Here is a 26,711-nt window from a genome sequence, read left to right as displayed (position 1 = left end):
GTGTGTCTCTCTCTCCCCCTTCTCTCTGTGGGAGGTCTCATCACCAAATCCTGATCTCACTCCTCAGCTGCCTGCCATAGGAATGGGGAGGGAGCTGGGGAGTAAGGTGCATACTGCACTTAATGCCACCCCACACCCCAAAAGGGCAAGTAGCAGATGGAGTCCCTCACGTGCTGCAAATACCTGTTTTACTAAGTGGGTCTATGAAAGCACTTCACTGACAGGGGCTCCCAACTCTGAAAGACCTTGGAGGAAGCATCCGTTCTTGGAAACTGGCATATTCTCCTCCCTGTCGGTTTTATTAAAGTCAAACTGGAAATGAGCCTGACACCATCTCTGTCTCACAGGATAGGCACAAGAAGAGACAGGACAGCTTTCAGAATTGCTCTTATTATCAGCAGCAGTGAACAAAAGATCCCTCAAAATTCAGTTTCCACAGAAGAGTTTTTCTGTGGAAAACAACTGGCCAGGGCCTTTCCCACCCAAGGAACAGATGAGCAATAGCAAAGGTGAGATTCCTGGTGATCATGGATCAAAGGAAAGAATGAAGCATAAGTGGCTCCAGGCCACCAAATTTCAGATGGTTGTCCCCACAACACACACGCAAAAGCAAGCCACTTTCAGGAACTGGTATTTATTATCAAAGTCATATTCGATGTCAACAAGATGCCACAACTACAAAAAAAATTGCGCACATTGCAATCTCAATGCAAACAGTCAAATGGAACCCCAGTCATTAAAAAAGTAATTCAAATTACCCCAAAAAGCAACTGAATTTTTTAAACATCTTTATACATCCAGCCAACAAATTAAAATGGTTAACAAGAAAAAATACAAATTCAGAGGTCTGGTATTGATGTTTAAAAAAGGCAACTGCTTAAGCATTTCTATCGATTCGAACATCAATCTCTCGGCCACTCAGCTTCATGCCATTCATCATCCGGCAGGCTCTCTCAGCCACCTCTGGCGACTCAAACTTAACCACACCGCACCCCTTGGACTTCCCGTTCTCCATCTTGATGTCGGCGTACAGCACGTGGCCTGGCACAGGGAGGGAAGAAGAGACCATACGCATCAGGCAAACCCAGAGCTCAGCCTCAATCTGGGCTCCACTCAGTCCAGATCACCTGTTGGATTTTGGTGACAGAGTCAAAACGGAAAGAGGCCCTCATGTGTGGAGCACAAATGCTCAGAACACCACAGCAGGAGTTAGTGACAAATGTCCTTTGGCCATGTTGCCATTGTTCTGCTATCAGGACAATTTGATCCAGCACCATGAAAAGCGTTCCTGGGGGTTTAAAGTGCTTGCCTTTTAAGTTCAAAAATGGGAGGAGTCCTGTGAAGCCAACTTGAGAGGAGAATTTTAGAGGCTGTTTTCAATATATCACTACCCTCAGTCACAAAGCCATCATCAATACAATAGATACTTCTACTGTCCAAATGTAAGCTATATAATAATTAGCGAGCAGATTACACATATTCCTTCAAACACCTATTAAGCACCCCAGGTATGTGTTGAGCACCATGGAAATAGATACAGAGGGTTAAGAGCCCAGAGGCCAAGGTCCACTCCAATGAGGACCAAGGAGATAGCACATTATGGTCAGTGCTAGGGGCCCACAATTCTAAAGCCACCAAATCCACCTGGGGGAAGGAAAACATCCCAGGGAGCTTCTCACAATAAAGTTCTAAAAGAGTTTTAAGTGGCCAGGTGTGGCATTTGTTTGCACATCTGTAATCCTAGCAGCTCTGGAGGCTGAGGCAGGAGGATCATGAGTTCAAAGCCAGCTTTGGCTATTTAGCAAGGCCCTAAGCAACTCAGTGAGACCCTGTCTCTAAATAAAACAAAGTGCTGGGGGGGCTGGGGTTGTAGCTCAGTGGCAGAGTGCTTGCCTCACACAAGTGAGGCATTGGGTTTGATCCTCAGTACCACATAAAAATGAACAAACAAAATAAAGATATTGTGTCCATGTATAACTAAAAAAATAAAAAGGGCTGAGGATATGGCTCAATGGTTGAGTGCCCGGGTACCATTAAAAAAAAAAAAAAAAAAAAAGGCGTTTCAGTGAAAATTCACCAGAAGACAGATTCTGGCCTGTAACAGCTCACACCAGAGCACTTCAGGAGGCAGAGTATTTGTAAGCTCATGTTCAAGGACATCAGTGAGATGAAGGTAGGTGCTGGGATCAAGTCCTCCAGGGGCTCGTAAGTATTTTTACTTTCTAAGAGGTGAGGGGAGTGGCATGATCCAATCTGATTTCTTGAAGTATCTAGATACAACATGGAAAAATGCAAAGCAAGGATGGGGGTGGGGTGGGGGTGGGACAAGAAAGTAGGCTCTGACTCAACTGCTTACCCCAAAGAACCAGAGAGAAGCAGCAATAATGGTGAGTCGTGACCCACTGCTGAAACCAGAGATGAGAAAAACAAAACAGGCCCTGATCCAGCAGCCATCGAACTTGTGGCTTAAGGCTGACCTAGTTTAAAGGACAGGGGTGGGTAGTGGATGGAGGCTGGGGCTCACCCCAAAGAGCAAACTATGAAGATTAACTTCTTTCAGCCACAAAGGGGCCCTTCTAGAAGGGTCATCTTGTATGCTAAGAAATTTCCACTAGAGACTTACTGCCACGCAAGATGCTAAGTGCCTAGATCTTGCAAGCCTGACCCATGGCACCTACTGGGCACACAAGCGCTTGCTGACACACCAAACCAGCTTGCTGTGAGAGAAAGCAACCTTGTCTTGGGTGTATTTTATCTCTTACAAGTCATGCCACCTTAGAAGGTAGCTTTACCTGACTCATCTGTAAAAGGGAAAAATACTACCTTTCAAGTGCTCTAAATGTTAGCAAAAAAAAAAAAAAAAAGAAAGAAAGAAAGAAAAAGAAAAAAAAGAAAAGCTAAGGGTTGGGAATATAGCTCAGTTAATAGAGTGCTTGCCTCATATGCCCAAGGCCCTGGGTTCAATCCCCAGCAAGAGACAGACAGAGAGGGAGGGGGAAAGAGAGAGAGAGGCAAACACATACCAGGACACTTAATACATGCTTGGGTATCTGCAAAAGCAGAACAATGGCAAGACCCATCAGTCCTCTAGAGCTGATGAGCAGTGGCTGTGCAGACTAGAAGGAAGCTATGTTGCTGACATAACAGCACCACTAATAGCCATGGTACAGGAAAGCACCTAGAGAGCCTTTCTCAGACACTTACCACATTCGTTGAATTTGTCCTTTAGCATCTTCCATGTAAAATCAAATGGGAGCTGAGGGGGGAAAAAAAGGTAGACTAATGTGTGATTCAACCAAATCCTAATGCACAAACATCACAATCATCTATGAGGGTTCCTGGGACAAAGGATGCAGCTCAGTGGTAAAGCACTTGCATCACTGGGGAGGAGGCTCATAGAGAAGCTGGCCAAACTCCACACTGATATTGATCAGCAGAGAACAAATAAGTCTATTTAGAATGAGGTTCTGAAGTGGCACAGCTAGCTCACTCCCTGTCGCCTTATCTCTAGTGTCTGGGAACATCATGCAGGGAGCAGAACATACAGAGCCTGGTGTAAGCAGATTACAGAACTCAACAGTGGCTAAAGGTGCTTGAGTCGTTACAAATAATTCAATATATAGCCACCTCTCTCTGAAATCACTATACCAAAACACTGGTGCTCCTTAAGCCAAGGGATCAGAAACTAAAATCTTTCAGCTCATAGTCTGCTTGGTCAACAGACACATCAGGAAGCCCAGGCAATTGCAGAACTACTGTTCCTTTGTAAGCCTTCACAATGAATTAGCACCAGACTCTGGGGACAAGAGTAAGGTGTGCTCTCCATTGTCTCTTCAGAGGAATACCCGTTACCCTCAGCCCACAAGTCGTCAGTCCACTGAGATCAACCCCTGTGTATAACACCACCAAAGAGTTCCTGAAGAGCCACTTACATTTCTCACAAATATCTGGCAGGCCTTTCTGGCCACCCCAGGAGCATGGCCTCCAGCTCCGCCAAAGGAACCTGCGAAGCTTCCTCCAAAGTTGCCACGTTCCATCTCAATGGCACGATCGAAGCTGGCACCACCGCCACCACCCATGGCAAGGCCCATGCGCTCAATGCCAGCGCCCAGGGCCGGGCCCATCGCTGGGCCCATGCGCTCCAGACTGTTGGCGCCCATTCTCTCCAGGCCCATGCGCTCTAGACTGTTGGCTCCCATGCGCTCCAGGCCCATACGCTCCAGGTTGTTGGCGCCCATTCGCTCCAGGCCAGTGGCCATGCGATCCATCACGGGGCCCATGCGCTCCAGGCCGGCCCCCATACCTGCGGGCACCATGCGCTCCATGCTCAGGCCCATGCGCTCGATGGCAGGGCCCATTCGCTCTACGCCAGAGCCCATGCGCTCAATTGTTTGGCCCACACGGTCGATGGGCGCGGCCATGCGCTCCAGGCCGAAACCCATGCCGGCACCCATGCGCTCGACACCAGAGCCAATGCGCTCCATGGTCTGGCCCATGCGCTCGATGCTGGAGGCCATGTGGTCGAGGCCCAGTGGGCCCATACGCTCGATGCCAGAGCCCATGCGCTCAACGGAGCCCATGCGGTCCATGACCAGGCCCATGCGCTCGATTTCGGAGCCCACTCGATCCATGCCATGGCCCAGGCCTGCGCCCATGCGCTCCATGCCAGCACCCCCAATGCGGTCAATGCCAGGGCCCATCCTTTCGATCCCAGGGACGCTGCCTCCACCTCCACCTTAAACAGGGACACAAAACACAGGAGATGTCAGGTATCTGTGTGTACACCATGCCACGCCTAGGCACTTCAGTTCACAAGCTCACCCACAGATTAGCAATTTAGCCCCACAGTGATTTAACATTAAAAGACCCCTCAAATCGTAACAGTTACTAAAACTAATAGGTAATGTGGGGTCCTTATAATCATTCTTCCTGTCCTGTTGCAGTTGAAATTTCCATAATAAAATTTAAGAACAACAACACCCACACCACACAGTTGTTTCTGAGGTGCTAGTGTCTGTGACAAGCGAAATCCCACATTCATTCACACAAACAGAAGTTATGTGGAGGTCATTCAAAGTCACAACTTCTATACTCTCTCAATCTGTCCCTCTAACCTGCCTGCTGGTGGCCAATCTGGCTGCATTCCCTTAGCACTTCCAAGGCACAGAAAAGCAATTTTATAGTCATGTAACCAAGCAGGGATAAGGAAAATGAACAAAAACACCCACAAGAGATCCTCTGTGTACAAATGCACACAACTGGCCATTTCCTGGAGGACCTTAGTTTCTATCAGGGAAATCACCAACCAGGTTATCTATAACTCTGCTGGCCTTGGAAGGAAAACGATGACAGTACTGCATGGTAGGCTCTGAAATAGATCCAGAGTCAGTACACAGCAACCCTTGTCCATGGAGCTTGCAATTCTGGACAGGGAAGACTGGCTCCAGGACCAAGGCCACCAACAAGCACTTCGCAGAGCTCCAGGCTCCTCCCAAGCTTCATACTGCTCACATGTGTCTGTTGACCACAGGGAGCCCAGTTACTGACTCAAGCAACCCAACTGAAGATGCAAATTCAGGAAGAAGAAATTCAGCAGTTTTTTTAACTGATTCTATAGCTGACCAAGAATGTGACCTGGCACAAGGCACTCCACCTCTCTGTGCCCGTTTCCTTAGCTATTGAATAGCAGCACACCAAATGGCAAAAAAAATAAGCACAACTTTAAGAATATTAGACTTTCATAGCAGAAATGGGTTAACAACTATCTAATATCCTAACATTTTATAAAAGAATAAGGTGCTTGTCCAGTAGCAGCAGAAATGAGGCTGGCACCCAATGCCAACAGAACTAGGAAGAGACAGCACCAGGTACAGCCTTCCCCCCACACAAACAGAAATACCCAACAAGTGGGGATCCAAGGCAGTGGCTAACCCCTCAAGAGCCTTGAGGAAAAATTGGGCAAAAAAAGTACATTTAGTTCTAAGTGCCCATAAAACTGTGTATTCTATGGAAGCGTATATACCAAAACGTTTATAGCACTCACCACTAGGTGGTGGGCCGACAGATAATAATTACTTTCTTTGGCATTTTCCAGGTTTTTATAATGAGTGCATGCACACATTTTAGTAAGCATTTGTTGTATATTAGCTGATGTACTTTTACAGTCAGATAAAAGAAAACAAAATCCCCAAATATCAGTATTGTAGTAACAATGGCTAACACACATCACACTCATTTAAGTACTTTTTTTATATGCATTGGCTCAATTACTCTTCACAACAACCCTCTGAGGTAGGTACTACTGCATCCCCATATTACAAGGTAATACGAAAACAGAGAGGTTAAGTAACTTGCCACATGTCACATAGCTAGAAGAGGCAGAACTAGACACCCCACCCTGGGCAGTCTGTGTCAGAGCCCACTATGCTCTGCTGTCCCCCACGGTAGCAACCTGTTCTAAAAAATCAAAACATCAAACTAAGCGTTTCCTACCTCCTCCCTGCTTTGCAATGATCTCTCCTCTCTTCAGTGCATTACTTAGGATTTCTAAGGAAATCAGGAAGAAAAAATAATTAGCCAAATTTCTCTATGGCAATAGAAACTTGCTCTTAACAGATCTCAGAGTAGAAATACTTCTAGTAAAAAATCTTAAAAGAAAGAAAAAGGATAAAGGTTAAGGGGTTTGAGAAATACATACAACAGACATGATCATTTTATAGGAAACTGAAGCACCCTTGATGATGGGTCACAATGCTAGCATCCCATGTAGCTCCAGAGTCTGAGGCCCAGTTCACAAGGTCACCTGCAAATGCGTCCAGCAGAGCGAGGAACTGTATGCATCTGGGAGCTGAACTCAGAAAGTCAAAGCAAGAACGGGGCCCTTGGTCCTTGCTCAATACAGTTTTCTACAGCTAGTCTAGACTCTCAGCAATTAGGCTTCCCCATTTCACCCAAGCAGAAAAACTAAGGCCTCTCTGGAACTACTCAGAAGTTTGAAGCCTGCATTCATTATTATAGATCAAATAAAAACCAAAGTTATACTTACTATGTAAAAGGTGAAAACCAACAGCACTGTACACAGTGCTTAAGCATACTACATAATTTCATGCTTGGCATAAAAATACTATAGCAACCTGACTGTGCCAGCCCCACCTGAAGTGAGCGTGAGCTGGATGAGATGGTGAATTAGCAACAGACAAAACTTAAAGAAAATACATACACATACATATGCACACTCATACACACGCCCCCAATTGTCCCAAACAAAAAGCACTGCTGCTTGCTGACCAACAGCTCATCCAAACATCCTTCAGTTTAGCCTAATGTTGTCATTAGTGTCACCTTTTAAAGTTTCTCTTCAGTCTTTTGTATGTGGGAGAAAATGAAACCAACTTCTCTGGTCCTGAAAATCAGCAACTTGGACAACAGCCTCAAAACACATCTCATTATCATCAAAAACCACAAAGGTGGCCGGAAGGTGTGGTGCATGTGTGTAAACACAGCAACTTGGGAGACTGAGGCAGGAGGATCTCAAGTTCAAGGCCAACCTTACCAACTCAGTAAGGCCCTAAACAACTTAGACCCTGTCTCAAAATAAAAAATGAAAAGGGCTGTGAATGTGGCTCAGTGGTTAAGTGACCCTGGGTTCGATCCCCAGTAGCCCCCCATCCAATCCCACACCAAAAAAACCTACCCCATGGCTGTTATTGTACTCCAACTAACTCACTAGAGGAAGGAGGTAGGAAAGCACACCAAGAAATAACGGACTTCCTGCCTGCCAGCAAACACGGGGCTTATTCTTCCATGACACCAGAGATCCTGGTCAGCTTGCCATGCCAAGATTCACTATGCTTTCTGATCACAGCCCCTAGAACAAACAATTCCCTGCAAGAACACTGAATTGATGCACCATGTATTTGAAAAGCCAAATTCTTTCCATGGGTATTCACAGACCTTCCCTGTACTGACTCCCACCCAGTTTGATACTGTTCTCTCTCCAGTCTTCCTTGAGCACTAGACCCTCACTTCCAAGCCTCTGTACTGACACTGTCTAACCTGTCTGCCAATATACGGACTATGCCAAACACACCCAGACCCTCAGCCCTCCAGCTGCAACTGCACCTCCTGCACTATCTTCCTATACTATTGCTCTGAACACAGGATATCCAGTAGCTATCCAGAGAGGTGCCTTTTTAAGTTCTAACATATTTCACATGCTATTCATATGACTGCCTGAGGACCTCACACAGTTCTCCTCACTAGCCCACTGCCAAGTATTAACCTCTGGTGTTATCTTGGGCCACTACTGAGTATCATCTCTTTGACTGCAACATATCCTTTCAAGGTCAAGGACCACAGATCTATCTATAGCATTGAAGCACCAAGTACACTCGTTTGTTCAAAGTGCAAAGATCTACTAATATGATATGAGAAAGCACACTGAGCAGAAGAGTGCTACAAAAAAGGACACAAAGAATTAAACAAACAAACAAAAACCCAGGTAAATACTCTGAAAACCCAATTTAAATATTTTATTTGGGACAAAGACTATTTTACTCCCTTGGGTCTGATCACAAGTAATACCAGGGAATTCCAGGACAGAGACTACACAGTCCCAATCTTTAAAAAGGTGCCAAAACAGCAGGACAGGAAACCCTGCGGATGATATTTCTGTTCAGGTTCGGGCAGTAAGAGTTCCCTGTTGCCCACATCTGCTAGTATACCACTGTAGGAAGAGGAATGAGGCCAAGATGTTCATCACAGAGGTATATCAGAGTCACAGACTGGCTATGATTAAAGGCTAGGAACAAGAAAAAGTGACTATAGGTGTAAAGTCACATATCGTCTTGTTGGTCCTTGCCAGAGGCATCCCAAAACTGATATTTGAAGCCAAATTATGCTAAGTCTTAAAATATTTTTTAAAATAACCTACTATTTCAGGACATGAAAATGAGGCCAGTGATGGCAAGAGAATACCTACCCTAGTCACATACAAATATGAACTCACCCTTCAAAATTCTAAAGGTTTATTAAATCTAAGATAAAGATATAGGTAGGCAGACCAAGCAAGCCCAGAAGTAAATTTTCACTAGCAGCCTACTAAAATCAAAGAAAACCATTCGAGTTACCTAACCATGGTAAGGGAAAAAAGAGAAACAAGGATACACCAAACAATAGACCACTCTGTAGGAAACAGTTTCAGTAGTTAAACTTAAGAAAAAACATGGAGGACAGAAGGCCTAATAACAACCTGAAGAGTTGAGATGCTAGACTTAAGGATGACTCTGAAGACAATCTTTCTCGGGCCTCCATAAATTCTAGGAAAACAACTAATACCAACTAGCAGTGAAAATCTTAGAATCCTGATCCCTCACCCATGGTACCCTCAAGGAGACAGAAATAAGTAGGAGGTTACCATGCTCTAAACTGCTTTTGAGAAAAACAACTTCAGAGCCCAAGAACATCTGATCTCCTTCCTCCCCAATAATGAAGGAAAATTCAACTGACAGATTCTAAGAAACACAGGGACCTAAATGGCAAAAGTCCACATCCATGGAAAAGTAAAGAAGAAACTGCTCTGCCATCTAACCCAAAAGGAAACAGACCCCAATATTCAAGACCTTCCAATGTTAGGAGGTTTCCATGATCAATCTAGGTTCCTTCCAAAGGCATCAGCAAGCGCGCAAGACTAAATTCTGTTAAATGGGACACCTGCCACAAACCATGGAGGAGAAAGACTACTGCCCACTTAGCAGAGCCTCCAAAACTCTACCAGAGTGAAAGTGTTAACAGAGTTATGCAGCAAGAGATGCATGAGGCAGTTCTAATTCCCAAAACATGCAAGAACCTTATGTCAATTTTTTAAGCCATTTGAAAGACTACTAGAAAAATGGTACTACTCCTAACCAGAAATCCCATATTGTCAATCACCACAGAGCCCTCACTCTCCTTTAATCCTCTTGATAAGCATATGACTATTTTAAAAGCCTAAGGAAAGCCAGCAAACTTTGCCTTAGAAAGAAGCCCCAACACCAGGCTGAGCCTCAGCAGCCTGTCAGTCCAGGTGGTGGACTTCACCCACATGGGGATCCACAGGGCCATCCTAACCATCCCTCTGCCAAGGATCTAACCAGTTGCTCTCCAAAGCTTGGAGACATTCCCATCTTGTTTCTGGCAAAATTTCTTTCAAATCCTCCACCTAAACCACCTGCCAACTGTGTGTGTGTGTGGAGGGGGGGGAATATATACATATACATACACATTCACATATATTTTACCCTAGGCCTTTCCAGAAATAAACATTATGTTTCAGACATTAAAAACTGAACAAGAATTATAAACATAACAGCCACTACTAAGTTGACCTATGTAACTATTCTACAGGAAACCATCATTCACCCTTGATTCTTTAAAAAATCAAAGTCACAAATTCTAGAAAAGGATGTATCTACAATGTCTATTACAACCACACAACAGGTACACCACATACTACCACAATACTTAGTAGGTTACCTGCAATGTTCACCTACAGTGCATACGAAGTTAAAGGAAGAGGACTCTGCTGGTAACAGTAACAACACCTACTGGGCACTTAACATATGCCCTGCCTGGAACTACTGTTGTACTGAATAATCCTCACAACCACCTTGGCTCCTGAATTACTTGCCTAGTGAGGGTGGATGGAAGGTTGCTATAACACAAAAAGGACACCTTGGAGCTGGGGTTGTGGCTCAGCGGTAGAGCTAGTATATGCAAGGCCCTGGATTCAATCCTCAACACCACATAAAAATAAAATAAATATATTATGTCCAACTTAAAAAAAAAAAAGTACACCCAAGCAGAAGAAAGAAATATGCATGCATATAACATTTCTCCACTGACTAGTGCACTGGTCCCATCTACAAAATAGGATTTGGATAACTTTTCTTTTTGATCAGAGGGTGTTTGGGGGATTGAAATCAGGGTGCTTTTTCACTAAAGTACATTCCCAGTACTTTTTATTTTTAGACAGGGTCTCCCTAGGTTGCTGAGGCTGGCTTTGAACTTGCAACCCTCCTACCTGAGCCACCAAAGTTGCTGGGATTATAGATGTATGCCACCACACTGTGCTTCTGATGTTTTAATGTCCTTTAAAAACAAAGCTCTGATCTTTCCTGGGAAAATGGCCCACCACAACTGACAGACTTAAGCCTTTCGTGACTCCTAGTATTAGCTATTTCTTTAAAGTACAGTCATCTCATCCAAGATTCATAATGCATCACACCATGTCTCCCTCCCATACTGAAAGGTCCTTCAATAATCTAGTATTATCAATCTCACTCTTTATAACTATTAGGTACACAGGACACATTTTATTATACAACTACAAAAAAATGTTTATAAGTAGCCCGTATCCCTACCCTTTCAAGGAGCAGCACTTTATAGAGATATGGAAGCAGGCTCAAACCAGCATTATAAAGTAAGAAGACCTCTGGCATTGGTCAACTTTAGCATAGTTTTTGTTTGTTTGTTTGTTTCATTTTTTATTGGTCCTGGGGATTGAACTCAGTGGCACCAGCCCTATTTTGTATTTTATTTAGAGACACAGTCACACTGAGCTGCTCAGTGCCTTACTGTTGCTGAGGTTGGCTTTGAACTCGTAATCCTCCTATCTCAGCTTCCTGAGCTGCTGAGATTACAGGTGTGTGCCACCGTGCCCAGCCTGACTTAAGCATAGTTTGAAATAAGCTCAAAGTGAAACCCTAGATTAGTGGTGTGCTATCTGCTCAAAATGTTATCTCACTCGTGCAAGTCTGAGGGTGGTGGGCAGAAGTGGCTCAAAAGAACAACCAAAATGAAATCATAAATGGCATCATAATTGGGGAACTGATGCTCTCCTTTAACCCCTTTGATAAGCCTGTGAAGGCTGCAATCCCCCTCCTCAGATAAGGAAAAGTCATATGCAGGTCTTAATGCATTGGCAAAGACCTTGGAAACCATCTTCCCAAATTCTGACAGGGAATCCTGTGAGAACTTCAATTTGGAAGCAAATTGGGCAGGGGGACTTGAGAGAATTTCACTGTCAAATATTGCATTAAACATGTACATTTGATAACTGACAGTCATTTACTTTTCAGAGCCATTCTATCAAAATTAGACCTATATTATTTCACTGGCCCTGAAAAAGTCCCATAATTCAGTCTAATGTCAGCACCCGGAACCACAATAAACGCATTATCACCATCATCAACTAAACAATTTAAATTCAAAACAGCTTTAAATTTTTCACAGTGTGATTTTAAATTTTCCTTTGACATAGTACCCAAGGGTTCTATTTCACCCAAATCTTAGAACCCAAATCCAGTATAAGGAAGTCCCTATTCTCTACTGCAGAGGACAAAGAGGGAGGACACCAAATATCTACATCTAAGGGCAAAGTCTAAGAACACAGGCTCCATTTTTAGTTCTCACAGAATCCTTTGAATCTTTTATGACCAGGCTCAGAATTCTTAACTGATGGATTACACCTGCTAGCTTAGCTTACATAAGACTTAAGTCACAAACTCAGCAGAGGTTCCAGGGCTGTCCTACTCCTGTTCTCATCAACTTCAAAGCTGTACAACTCCACTCCCCAGAACAACAAACAAACTTATTTCTAATGACTAATAGGTTCTGAGTCAACATTTTATCAAATCGGACTTTCCAAATTTTTACTTTTTATTAAAATCCTCCACACACAAACAACAGGCAAACCTTAAAGCACACTGGAAACACAGACCTCTGTCCTTGGTGATGATCTTTCCACCATCTTCTAAAACAAGGCACCCAAGAAGAAGGCAAACCCTTCCCATAGTTTAGTTTCCTATGCTCTGGAAGAAGGGTAGTCTGGTTTGTTCATCAGGAATATCTCCTCCCTTCAAGTTTGACTGTCTACTCTAGTAAGACACTTGCTCTTTACTATTTTCACAGACCAGCAAACATTTAAACCTAAATTCTCAGTTACTTTCCCTTCCAATAAATGTTACATATAAAAGCAGCTTTCCAGCAAATGAGGATCACAGAGTAAACCAGCATAGAGACAGCTTCAAAAGAACGACTTCTGGTTTCTCAGCCCTAGAGATAACGCTGTGCTGGAGGCAGTTCCAAAAGGCAGGATTGAGGCATGATGAAGAGCCAGGCTCTGGAGCCAGCCTGGGTTCATTCACATCCTGGCATTTACTAGCCACATAACCTTAGGCAAGCCACTCTCTGTGCCCCAGTTTTTGATGAATGGGGAAAACAGTAGCCACATGTCATGTGGTTCTTGCAAGAACTATTAGAACACATTATTATAATCATCATCACCATTATACTCCTGTTAAGAGGAGGGCTCTAAAATCTGAATGATAACAAATGAGAATCTGTGTTATGTAAATGATAAATTAAAGGAAATCTATGGTTTTTATAATGTGTCTCTCTGTCCACAACATGGAATCATCAGGGCAAATTGTCAAGAACTACCCATCCCAGCACTCCTGAGAAGAACTTGATCAAAAACTTCAAAGAATCCTTTGTCTTGGAGACCATTTTTAAGGTGTGCAAAACACAACCACAGATGTCTACATGCTTAAGTGCTAAAGGCAAAATGAAAGTTTTTAAATTTTTACTAAAAATTTTACTAAATTTTTACTGAATAATTACTAAGAAGACTTAGAAACATGGGACAATTTAAGAGTGACTAAACAAAGTAATCCTATTATTAAGTCCAACTAAGTCTACCTATTGAAATATTTAAGGCAATCTCAAGACAACGGGATTCAGCAGAAAAACAGAAGTGGGATGTCACTGAAAGTGGGCCTGCAGCCTAAAGGTCACCTGAGAGCTTCAGTCTGCCAAGGGCAGGTGTTAAGGAGGAAGAAATATATAAATCTTACCATTTATTCGGCCCATGTTCATCCCAGATCCAAATCGCCCCATGTTTTCCATACCACCACCAAAGGGTCCCTCCATGCCTGCAAGAGAGATCTGCATTTCAGTGCCATCCCAAGGAGACTGAAGAGACTGATCAGGGAAAGGGAAAGGGAAAGGTTTTTCACGTTTCACCTTAGGCATTCTCTGCCAAGAATTTACCAAGTTAAAGGGCTTTTGAAAAACAAAAAATACTGGTTCCCTTGTTTAAAAATCACCATCCTCAGAAAGCTAACCTGACCCAACCCCCTCAATGAATACACAAGCAAAAAGAGGTCCAGAGAGATGAAGTGAGTTGCCCAAGGTCACAGAGCTAACTAGTGAGAAAGCCAGAACCAAAAGCCAACAACCACCACTGAAAATAATGGGCAGCTAAGAAAAGTAATCTGTAGACTCAAACCTTTTGGAAACAAAGTGAGAATTTCATGCAGGGCTTAAAAGACAAGAAAGAAAAGGCGAGGGGGGGGGGAGGAAAACCATACCTAAAAGTAATTATATTTGTACTTCGTTTTAAATTTCTTACCTCCCATTTTATTTATTCCAAATCCTATGCCTTCCATTCCCATTCCTTAAAAAGAAAAAGTCAATGCAAACTAAAATTATGTCAAAGCAGTAGTGTTTAAACTTAGAAAGCACAAAATTCCAAACCAATAAACAAAAATATTTCTGATGATGAATATTTTTTGTCAAAGGGGGGGGGGGACAAAAATCATATTCCAAGCAAATTTTTCTAAGCCTTTTATCCAAAGAATCATTATGGCAGTTAAAATTCTACACAGTTTTATTAAATGACCAAATTGGATCGTATTAAATATGGAATATAATTACCAGACACAGATTATGAAACATTCACTTTTTAGAATTTTATTTAATGGAAAAGAAGTGAACTTTTCCTAAAATCCCTGTTAAAGGTAAAATCCTTAAAATAGTTTCTAAACACTGAGGCTTCCTCCTGCATTCACTGTTTTTTAGTGCCGGACAAGGAAGTATGTATATACATGTGTAGATTAGGTGGCAGACTGCTCAGCATACATTTCAGGTTTATTTCAGAGCTGACTCTGGAACAAAGACCAGGGATATGCAAAAAATGATGGTGATGAGGCACCTGTATCACAATTTAAATTTAAAAAAGAAAAAAAGAAAAACTGAAGTCTGGGGTTATAAAAATGAAATATTCCTTAAAAGCATAAAGAAATGCCTTGTACCAAAATAAAAATGCTATTCAGCAAAGTTTATTCTACGAGTCCAAGCTTTTACAATTCATTAGCTGTTCCCTGTCTTCTTGAACAAAGATAAATGTTCAGGGCTGGAGTTGTGGCTCAGTAGTAGAGCGCTTGCCTAGCATGTGTGAAGTACTGGGTTCGATCCCCAGCACCACATAAACAAATAACAAATAAAGGTATTGTGTTTGGGGGGGAAAAAAAAAGATAAACATTCATCCTTCCTCGTGACCTGTGACAGCTATGTTATACAGGGAAGCCCTCCACACCTTCTTGCATCTCTCAGTGTTCCTACTTCTAGAAGAAGCCATTCCAACATCAGGCAAGAGCCAGGATGGTTTGGTATCAAACTTAACAGGATTTCAAAGCAGTGCTATGGTCCCATTGTCAGGAGAAATGCAGTCTGTCATTGACAGTGTGACCTTGGGCAAGACCAATTAACTCTCTGACTTGCCTCCTTTTATCAAATGGCATAACTATCTCAGCACAGAAAGTCATTATGAGGATAAAGGGAAAGGGTGTGAAAATTAAAATCGCTTTTTTTTTTTAAAAAGGAGTCAACTCATTAAAAAAAAAAACACTGCTTATGAATATTACTTATCAAAACAAAGCTTAGAGGGGCTGGAGTTGTGGCTCAGTGGCAGAGTGACTGCCTTGCACATGTGAGGCACTGGGTTTGATCCTCAGCACCACAAAAAATGAATAAAATAAAGATATTGTGTCCATGTATAACTACAAAATATTTTTTAAAAAAAAGCTTAGATATAACGAGGGAATCTTGTCCTGATTAAATCTTTATTCCATTCGAAATACTTATCCAAATAATTAACTTCAATAATTTTAACTTTCCCCCCAAAATCCCCAATCAAGGTACACTGTAATTCTCACCTGCAGGCCCTATGTTTCCCATTCCAATGCCTTTGTTCAGGTGATTGGCATCAATAGGCTGCCCTCCTGGTCCTAACCCCATGCCAATACCACCAAGTCCATCTGGAAGGAAAAAAGAAAGTCAGAAGCATACATTACCCTTCTTAGCAGAACTTGACCCTCAAAGACAAGAGTCTGTGTTTTACAGCTGCCCCGTTCCCTCCCCTGACCCCAAGCAAATTCAATACTTGATTCAGATTTCAATACTGGTACACTCCCTTTTATTTTGCAGTACTGGTAACTGAACCTAGGGATGCTCCACCACTGGGCTACATACCCCTCTTCTTGCTAAGTTCCAGGCTGGCCTAGAACTTGTGATCCTACTGCCTCAGCTCCATGAATTGCTGGTGTTTCAAGTGTACACCAATATGACTAGCAAGTACTGCCCTTTATTAAGACATAGCTGTTTACATGTGATCAGACTGAAGTATATGGTGTATACTACATGACAAAAGCAGCTAAAAAAAAAAATCAATTTTACTTCAAAGCTTCCAGGAGCAATTAACAATATACAGTAAGAATCTTCAGCACCTATTTGTTTGCCTACACCATGAATTGAGAAAAGTTTCATCAAAAAAAGTGACTCAAACTAGGTGCAGTGGGGTACGCCTGTAATCTCAGTTACTTGGGGACTGAGGAAGGAGGACCACAAGTCTTGAGACCAATCTAGGCAACTTAGCAAGGCACTGTCTCAAAATAAAATAAAAAGGCTAGGAATGTAGCTCAGTGATAGAGCATGTATGTGCCCCACATTCAATCCCCAATACCAAAAATTAAATTTAAAAAGTAACTCAAGAAACCAGGAGGCAAGCAGCACAAATATTGGTGCCAACACTTGCCTCCTGACCTGGCAGCCCAAAGAACTCTCATGAGAAAACCAATTAACACACTGTGCCACACTATGAACCTGGATAGTTTAATAACAATGAGGGTAAAATATTCAAGAAACCTATCTCCCTGCCCACTAAGCTTCCGAACTCGATATGCAATCTAATCTACCCTCAGCTCCATGCCCCACAAGCACAAACAAGGACACAAAGAATACAGAGTGATCTATGGAAACAGTCAAAAGAACTGATACCTATATAATGCACTGCAACCACAGTGTGAGGCTTAAACTGAGATTGAGGGGGGGGGAAAAAACACCTTCCACAAGTTCCCAGGCATTTAATCTGATAAACATCCTTGTTTTTAATTGCATAGCAACAACAGCAAGAAATCACCAAGTTTACTTATTCCCAAAGCAATTAGGCTTTGAAGCTGACCATCTGAACTGTGCTTAGAGACCAAGAGCCAGGAATAATGGGCTCCCTATGGCCCAATGTACCTGTTCATCTTCCTCCTCCTCCAGGCACAAAAGTCAACAGAAGCCCGGCAAGTGATCATTTACTTGGACGTGGGTGTGTTGAGATGCGGAAATGTGGTCCCTCTCTAAATAATGATGTCTTTCAACAGATTAAGCCAATATCCTATTTACTTTTTTACTAGGGACGGAACTCAGAGCCTCACACATGCTCGGCACACTACCACCGAGTATACCCCCAACCCTAATCTCCTATTCTTTATTGGTAATATTTTATGCGTGTGTGTTTGGTAGCCCAGGGCCTCCTAGGCAAGTATCAGAGAGCTACATCCCCAGTCCTAATCTCCTATTCTTTAAGCCACCAACTTTGCTCAAGATCTACCTCTAGCTGGCTGTAGTGGTGCAGCAACTCAAGAGGCTGAGGCAGGAGGATCTCCAAGTTCAAGTCCTGCCTTAGCAATTTAGGGAGACCCTGTCTCAAAAAGAGTTGGGGATGTACCTCAGTGGTAGCCAGTCTCTGGGTTCAATTCCCAGTAGCCCCCAACCCCACACACAAAAGTGTATTATGTTCCACTATTGAGAGCTGGTGCTCTATTTAAGCTCCTATTCAATCTCCATCAGAAAGGACTGTCGCTAGAGCTACTGCTGCAGACCAGCAGTGCTCACTGACTCTCCTTCTAGACAGACAGCCCTCTGCCCACCTGTGGGATTAATGTCCTCCCTAGCATAGCACACAGGTCTCATACCTACCACCAACCTTCTTGCCATAGGCTATCCCTGCCTGTACCACCAACTCCCCAAGATCTCATGCTGCCACAGGCCCTCACTCCCACTATAGTCAGTGTTCAGTCTCCCACTTGTTAGAACACCATGCTGATAAGTACCACTCAACCACACCCAATCAACTTGCCTTCCTTGTCACAAGACAGATTTTCTTTTTTTTTTTGAGAATTTTTAATATTTATTTTTTAGTTCTCAGCGGACACAACATCTTTGTTGGTATGTGGTGCTGAGGATCAAACCCGGGCCACACGCATGCCAGGCGAGCGCGCTACCGCTTGAGCCACATCTCCAGCCCCCACAAGACAGATTTTCACCTAGATGTTGCAAACAGCCAGTTACTTTTTTATTCTTCATAAGGTTGGTTATCTTTACACCTATAGAATTCAAGGATTTGGGGCATATTCAGAGCTATGCAACCATGGCTGTTATTTAATTTCAAAACATTTTCATCATTCCAAAAGAAACTCCAGGGCTGGGAATGTGGCTCAAGCGGTAGCACGCTCGCCTGGCATGCGTGCGGCCCGGGTTTGATCCTCAGCACCACATACCAACAAAGATGTTGTGTCTGCCGAGAACTAAAAAATAAATATTAAAAATTCTCTCTCTCTCCTCTCTCACTCTCTCTTTAAAAAAAAAAAAAAAGAAAGAAAGAAAGAAACTCCATCCCCAGTAAGAATCACTCCTCACTTAATCCTCCCCAGCCCCACTAATATACTTCCTGCCTTCATGGAATTTGCTATTCTATGCATTTCCTATAGATGCAATCAAAATTCATCCATGCTCTTATTAGTATTCCTTTCCTTTTTATGGCAAATGTTTCAACATATAAATTTACTATATTTCACTTATATATTTATCATTTAACAGGTCACATCCTGACTTTTTTTAGTCAACTGCTGGGCCATATGGTATTTTGGGTCAAAATACAACCAATGTATTTTGACCCTCAGTACAACCTGGCTTTAATTCCCTTTGCAGATTCTGCGCGGGATACTTTCAAAATGCCCAATACATTTGTCTTTTACATCCTGGCAGCCTGCCTCACCACAAAAATCATCCTAACAACCCCTTCTTAGGTTGTGAATTCTCTGCTCATATCTCACTCTGAAAAATCTATAGAAAAGAACTGGTCAAGAGAGCTCCAGACTAACCTGACAAGTTCAAGTGTAATTATAGCATAGTTTTCTGATTAGTATAACTGAAATACTTACGGGGAAGTTGCTGTGGACGTTCAGGAGGGAAAAAGTCTCCCTTTGGTAAGGCCCTTTCATCCTGAAAGAGAGAAATTAATATATATCAGTATACACTGAAGTACTGTTTACAACAGCAAAAGAGGAAACAATTTATTTTGTCACAGAACTGGTTAAATAAATTATGGTATGTTTATTTACGCCATGAAATACTATGAAAGGGTGGAAAGACAATGGGAGCATGCCTGTCACCTTGTGTGATAAAAACACACAAGTGTATTATTAGAGGTAGGGATGGGGTGACCAGGCCCCTGGGCAAGAAATACAAGTGAAACTCTCACACAATCTTTTCATGCCTTTTGACCTTTGAGTCTGTGAATCCATTATCTATTCAAAAAACTAAAGTAAACGTTTAAAGAAACTAAAACTTTGTTTTACAGTTCCTTATCTTCTTCCTATTGAGTCCTAAACATTCTGGTCATGTTTGAATAAACTATTATCTTTGGCACTGCCACAGCAGGGCCAATGTTTATTAGGACTTAAATACTCCAACAGATCTTTAAAAGCTGTCTGAATCAGGGCTGAGGATGTGGCTCAAGCAATAGGGCGCTTGCCTGGCATGCATGTGGCCCGGGTTTGATCCTCAGCACCACATACAAAACAAAGATGTTGTGTCCGCCAAAAACTAAAAAGTAAATATTAAAATTCTCAAAAAAAAAAAAAAAGTGTCTGAATCAAAGTCAATTATGTTCACAAATATAATGTTAATCAAACATTATACTTTGAAAACTAGGAATCCACATATATAACCATTCTTTGAAAATGATCACTTGCTCATTCAGCATACTCAACTGACTTCCTGAACATGCCAATAACAGCCAACTATGGAAAGAAGAAAAACCCAGAAACAAGAGCTGCATGAGCAAAGGGTTTTTGTCTGTAATAAATGTGTTTAACATACTATATACCCTGTTAAATTTAAATTAATCTGTTGTTTAGTAAAGGGATTGTATGCACACTCAATGCCACATTTTCACTAGACTTAAATAAGTATATTGTTAGAGAAAGATTTTATTAACTTACCATTTTGACGTGCATTGGTCTATCAAAGAGCAGTTGGCCGTTAAACATAGCTGATGTTAAAATTAAGGCTATTTCTTACAATTGTAAAACTGCACAACAAGAGAAATACAAAAGAAAAAAATACTACACTGCTACTGATCTAAGTGGTGAATTTACAAGCAATTTCAATTCTTAATTATGTTTCAGCATTTGCTTCTACAGTAAGCATAAGAGAAACAAAGAAAGCTTGAGGGAAGAAGAATTTAAAGCTTCGGCTCACTCCTTAGGTACGAAGCTTCATTCAAAACCTTACACTTTTTACCAAAATTCCTCGTAAGCAGCCGCATCACAGTTTTCTATATGGATCCAATGGGCCAGATGAACTACCTTTCTGAAGTACCATGGTTTTTGGGTGAGATACTCAGTGACAGTCTTGCCTGAGTTTAATGACTGCAATCATCTGTGGCACTTACCATCATGATTTTTAAAAATGTAACTCTAGGGTGAGCCCAGAGTCCGGAAGTTTCTCTTTCAAAATGATGTCTATCCACTGGAGAGACAAGGTCCTATAAGCACATTATGTATAAATAGAAACCCCATTTTCTCTCTAGAGGTGTATTTTCTGGGCATCTCCATTCAAACCCAGATTCCTCTAAGAAGCAAACATTAGGAAAAAAAAAAAAAATTCACAGACACAGTTTACATTCTAACCTCCTCTTCTATCCACACACTATGGAACCAATTCAGCCTGAAAACTTTCATAATTTCACAGTAATACATTCCCTCTAGTTATACAGAAAAATATGAACACAGTTATCTCTTCTTTACACAAAACTATAATTTACTGCCTAACAGTGCTGTGGCCACCCTGTTCACCATAAGCTGAATTCCTGCAGAAGGATACATATAGCTTGCACAGCTTCGATGGACTGTTCAAATGTCACAGTGCCTATTCCACGACTTTTCCCATCTTTATCCTCCAGAATGTCTGCTCGAACCACCACACCAGCCATACTAAAAACTTCCTTCAGTTTCTTCCAGCCAACTTTATAATCCAGCTAATCAAGAGAAGGGGGTAGTTAAAACCTCAATATAAACATCTTAAAAAGGAAGATTTTTTATTACATGAATGAGAAATGTTTTAGTTGGAAACAAGCATCAGACAATATCACAAAAACTAATTGATTGCATTGGCCATTTTTCAAACAGGATTACAAAGCTTGGCCTTAACTATGTTATTTACTATCTCTTTTCTTGGGAGGAATAGCCTAAGTTCCCTCATACTTTCCAAAGTAACACTTATTTTCTGAACATTAACCCTCCCCCCCAGAAAGGCTGACCACTGCCCACCGCCCACAATCCACTTTTTTCTAATACTTTTCCTTGCAGATGACAAAGGTATCACTGTTCACCCCAGACATGACACAAAGAGGCAGGTGTTAGTATACTGTCTCGGCTCACTCCTTCCCTGCACTGAAACTACAGAAAGGAAACCCAACAAGAATGCAGACCCAGCTGCCACTTTTGTAAACACCTGCAAACTTAAGCAAGCTCAGCCCCAATGGGACCATGGGTCCAGCTGGTGACTTAACACAATGGTCACTAAGGTACGAAGTCCAACCCCCAACACTGGTTTTTAAATAAAGTAAGAAGATTGAGTTCATAAAATTCTGTACACTTTTTACTTTTGATAACGTATGCATATACTTACATTTGCTACAAATACTGTGCTTCCAAGTCTTCCAGCCTGCAATGCATGGATAATCTCATTTGGGATGTTAGGATTATTTAGGATACTGGGTGGGATATTAATCATTCCTGGGCCACCTGGTCCCATACCCATCCCACCAGTCGTAGCCATCACCTTTTGCATTGCTCTCCTGGCATGTTCACCATCAGGATCCTGAAACAAGCACAGAAGTGTTACACTGAACCAACCCAGTGACAATTAGAACCATTGACGATTGCACCATAACTGAGACTGCCAAAAGAGATTAAAAAGCTGCTGGAATTCATTTCTCAAACCTACTAACAAGAAATTAAAATGAACTAAATAAAGTGTTCCAGCTAAGGAAACAAGAGAGGAAGAAAGGCACAAAATTCAGTACTGAAAATACTGCTTTCAAATTAACTAAATAAAAAACAAAAGACAGAAATGACATGATTAGCTGACCTGATGCAGAACTTCCAGACTGCAGGAAGATCTTCATGGGCTTAGTATGATTGACTCTTACTAATTAATTCCTTGGGGTTTGTGTAATTTCTGCAAAATCTATCAATGATTTTTTTTTCCCAAAAAAAGTTTGAAAAGCACAGTTCTATATCCCCAGATGCCCCACCTCTCAAGTGCTTTAGGCGATGAACTTCAGTATGTAAAGTTTAAACCATATTAATAGCACCCAGAACAGATTTATGAAGCATTGATATGGACACAGTTTTTTAACTCTTTGTGTTATGTTCCACCATCAACATACAAAAGACCTTAAAAAAACCCAACCATGCTTTCCTCCCTAAGTTCTTAATATATTGCTCCTCCTTCCCAAGAGGCAAAAAGAAGTCATGGGGTGATTTAATCACCAACGAACTATACCTCTTCCTAGAGGAAAAAAGAAAGATATTTAGTAAAGTAAGACATGAAAGAGGATTTGAATAATGACAAGCTCACTTTAAAAAAGAAAAAAGGGAAAAGAAAAAGAAGAAAAGGAGCCAGGTGTGGTGGTGCACACCTGTAATCCCAGCTACATGGGAGCCTGAGGCAGGAGGCTTTCAAGTTGAAGGCCAGCCTGAGAAACTGAGTCCTGTCTCAAAAAGAAAAAAGAAAAACTAGGATGTAGCTCAGTGGTAAAGCAACCCTGGGTTCAATCCCCAACAAAGAAATAAAGAAAAACGAAAATAAAAAGGAACAAAGAAAAACAGGAAAAGAAAGGGCAATTCAGGGGTATTGCTTAGTGGTAGTGCACCTGCCTAGTATGCACAAGGCCCTGGGTTCCACCTCTGGTGCCATACATGGAAGAGAAGAAAAAAAAGGAGAAGCAGGAGAAGAATGCTGTATAACAGCATTCAGACTGATAGATGTAATAGTCTCTTACACGAGTCCAATTAAAAAAACAAGACTAAGTTGGAGTGTTCCCAAGATAACCCCACCAAAGGAAAGCAGTCAGCTTAGGCCACTTGGGATCTGCTTGGCTGCTATTCCAAAGTTCTTGTAAGAGTGATGGCTGAAGCTGTGATTAACTCTCTTTATTAAAACAACAAGTTGGTCTGCACTATAACATGCAGTCAAGGACTACTCTTGTTTACTCACTCTAAACAGGACACTCAAAAATTACATGTGGTATCCACAGCTTATCAAGAGCTTACTTTTGGCTGGAGGTGTATGTAGCTCAAGTGGTAGAGCACTTGCCTAGCAAGCCACCGGGCCCTGGGTTCCATGCCCAGCACAAAGAAAGAAAGGAAAAGGGAAGAGCTTACTTCTTTGACTTTCAGTGGTCTTCCACTCAGACTATGCTTGTTTAGAACTTCAGCAGCTTTTTTCATACTCTCTTCCATCTTGAATTCAACAACGCTACAAAGAGTCAAAAGGAAATAAGTGAAACCAGTCCTACAACTTGGAGGATCTAATGCCAATAAGTAACTAGACAATACTTACGCACATCCCTTTGGATGAAGCCACAGATCAGTCAGAAGAGCAAGGAAAGGCGAAGAAAAAAAAAAGAAATAGTAAATATCAATGACAGTTATAGACAAATTTTAAAATATGATTTATGTAACAAAGTTAGTTTTTTTTTAATTAACCTGTCTAAGGGGAAGCTGACAGAAATGCCTTGCCTATTAGCCTTCCTTATTAAAAGCTCCTTAATATTTCCTTTTCCTACACATTACCAGCATTGCACTATAGTTGAAGTTATAATGAGCAGACCTAAATTCAGGTTCTCCAAGAAATCACACAAACTTTAGATCTGCTTCTCTCTATACTCAATCAATTCCTTATCATACTCCTACTAAATCCGTCCCTTCCATAAATTAAGCCCGTCCTTTTGATTATTCTAAGCCATTCTATTGCACAACAGAAAATAGTTTATGTTCTCATTAAACTAGGCCAATTTGGAACGTTCAGGTTTATAGTATTTGGTTTACAATTTACTGGCACAAAGGCAACTTTTCGGAATCTTTGGTTCACACAACTTTCAAATTCAGCAAACAACCAAGAATAACATTTTCTAGACAAGAACACACGTTTTACATTAATTATACCACCGCTAAAATTCCATGCATAATTCACACACAGCCAATTCCTCTGTTAACAAAGAGACAATGCTGCTATTGGTCCCCAGTTATCCAAATTGGGCATCCAAACAGAATACCAAAAAGCTCTTTGGCCAGCCATTTGGAAAAGCGGGACAGGACTCCCATTTGCAAACCCCCTCCCACCCAACTGGAGTGTTGGCAAAATCAAACATAGCTACTATAACATGAGCACTCACTGCCTTCCTGATTTCATTCGAGTCCACGCCACCATACAATTACATTTGTCATGTAGTAAATCCACAGAAGAAATTCTCTCAGACACTTACCCTTGACTTTCCTTCAGCGTCCATTAAGAGCTCCACGTATGTTACCTCACCAACTACAAATCAGTTTCCAGACGACACATAAACCAAGGGAGAAAAGCCAAGAAAACAATGGGAATTTAGAACAATCATCAGCAACCTTGTATGGAGCCTCTGCCTTATAAGAAAGCCCAGAAACACTCCATATTCTCTAAGCCACCAAACTAGGCATTACAGGTGTGCAGTAAAAGTAGGTGAAAACTCATTAACAATATGTCCTTGATTTTCCTCCCACCACAAACAAGCTACTTCCACAGATTTCAATTATCTATTTCCCTTCCTGGAATACTCATTCATGACTAGAGGCAATCCAAATCTATAGGAAAGAAGTCTGCATGATTAACTTTTTTGGGGGAGAGAGGAAGTTTTATACATACACTCTTACTAGTGAAAGCAGATAAACAATCCACAGGTTGCAATGCCACTGCACTGAGCTCAAATGCTGTATATACAAGGACGCTCAAAGACACACACACACACAGCCCCAAGGTCAGCTTCATGAGTGGCAACCTGTATAATCAGAGACCTGTGCTTGTTTTAATATTTTCAGAGCTACCATGAGATAATTAATTTGTTAACAAGAGGCCTCTCATTTTCATTTTGCATCGGGCCCCACCAATTCTGTAGCTGGTCCTATACACAACGCTAGGCTCCACAATTTAGAATATACAATCATAAAATAAAGAGCAGCATCTGGATTCTCTTCAGTGAATTAAGTCAGGCTTTAATCTTGCTGCTTTCTAAACCTCCCAATGAAAGGACACAAATTCAAATTTAGGGTTCAGTTGGCAACTAAACAGTTAAACAGATTCATAATGCTAAGCTACACAAAGGGTAAAAGATCAAAGCATTTCAAAAGTTTCGGCAGATTTTCCTCAAGGTTTGGATTGCCAATTCATGACCACCATGACCAGATATTAGAATCCATCAAGAAAACCACCAAAATGGCTGCTAAACTTAAAGATGGCACACAAAAACAAATCTAAAGCTTTAACTTGGAGAAACAATCTCTAAGCAGGCTCTTCAAAGTTAAGAAAGGGCTTTTGCTCTCAGAAATCTTTTTTTAAGGATTTTTGATGTTAAAGCATTCTCCAATTCACTTCAGTTCATTTAGCAGTACAGGGTAAAATTAACCCACTCAGTGCCCTTGAAAGGTCCAGACTATTCCAACTCCTTTGTTCAAAGGACATTGAAATTATAAAAGATTTCACATTACTATAGCAAGGAAAGATTTTATTGAAAAGCAAAATTATTTCAAAAATAAAATTAACATTTTGAAGGGCATATTTACTTATGGATTTGCAACATGGTTTAAGGCAAGGTGGCAATGTTCAAAGTTTAAGTCTACAGCCTCTTTCCTTGTCCTTTCCTGAAATACTATAAAACTAGCACTTTGCACAAAAAAGGAAGGTGAATCAGTGCAAAGAAATGAAGAAATAGGTGGGACCAGTATAGTTTACTTTTGGAGTTTATACTCCAATGGGCAATTAAAAACTGATCACAGCCAAAGGATAGTCCTATATCCTGGCTTTATTTTAAACTTATAAGTAAAGCAGTTCCAAAAATGGTGTGGCCATTCCTGAGGCCATGTTAGCCATCTGTTTCAACAATAGCAGTCATTCAAGGACCAAGAGCCCTTGCTTCCACTTTGATGAAAATGCCAAGTAGTGTCAAAACAGTAAAGAGATAC

At 41.5% G+C, this 26,711-nt stretch overlaps 1 protein-coding gene across 7 annotated transcripts in view; it reads right to left on the bottom strand.

Annotated features, from left to right (window-relative positions):
• HNRNPM (heterogeneous nuclear ribonucleoprotein M) overlaps positions 1-26,711 on the bottom strand; it is a 63,609-nt gene that overhangs the window by 20,245 nt on the left and 16,653 nt on the right. The window contains exons 3-17 of one of the 7 annotated variants that reach the window (XM_081287494.1): positions 24,986-25,038; positions 24,061-24,068; positions 23,883-23,976; positions 22,276-22,314; positions 22,123-22,158; positions 21,316-21,469; positions 20,433-20,482; positions 19,371-19,431; positions 16,035-16,136; positions 14,450-14,494; positions 13,893-13,970; positions 6,493-6,546; positions 3,933-4,735; positions 3,205-3,256; positions 619-1,041 (exon numbers count right to left, since the gene is read on the bottom strand). In XM_081287494.1, the coding sequence (XP_081143620.1) occupies positions 878-1,041; positions 3,205-3,256; positions 3,933-4,735; positions 6,493-6,546; positions 13,893-13,970; positions 14,450-14,494; positions 16,035-16,136; positions 19,371-19,431; positions 20,433-20,482; positions 21,316-21,469; positions 22,123-22,158; positions 22,276-22,314; positions 23,883-23,976; positions 24,061-24,068; positions 24,986-25,038 (1,793 nt within the window). In that variant the 3' untranslated portion in view covers positions 619-877. The other 6 variants (XM_081287493.1, XM_081287492.1, XM_081287491.1 and 3 more) reach the window with 6 other exon arrangements.

This window comes from Spermophilus citellus (assembly GCF_964194105.1).
Source record: "Spermophilus citellus genome assembly, chromosome: 3".
Classification (NCBI taxonomy): domain Eukaryota; kingdom Metazoa; phylum Chordata; class Mammalia; order Rodentia; family Sciuridae; genus Spermophilus; species Spermophilus citellus.
This window is presented reverse-complemented; position numbering and strand designations above follow the sequence as displayed.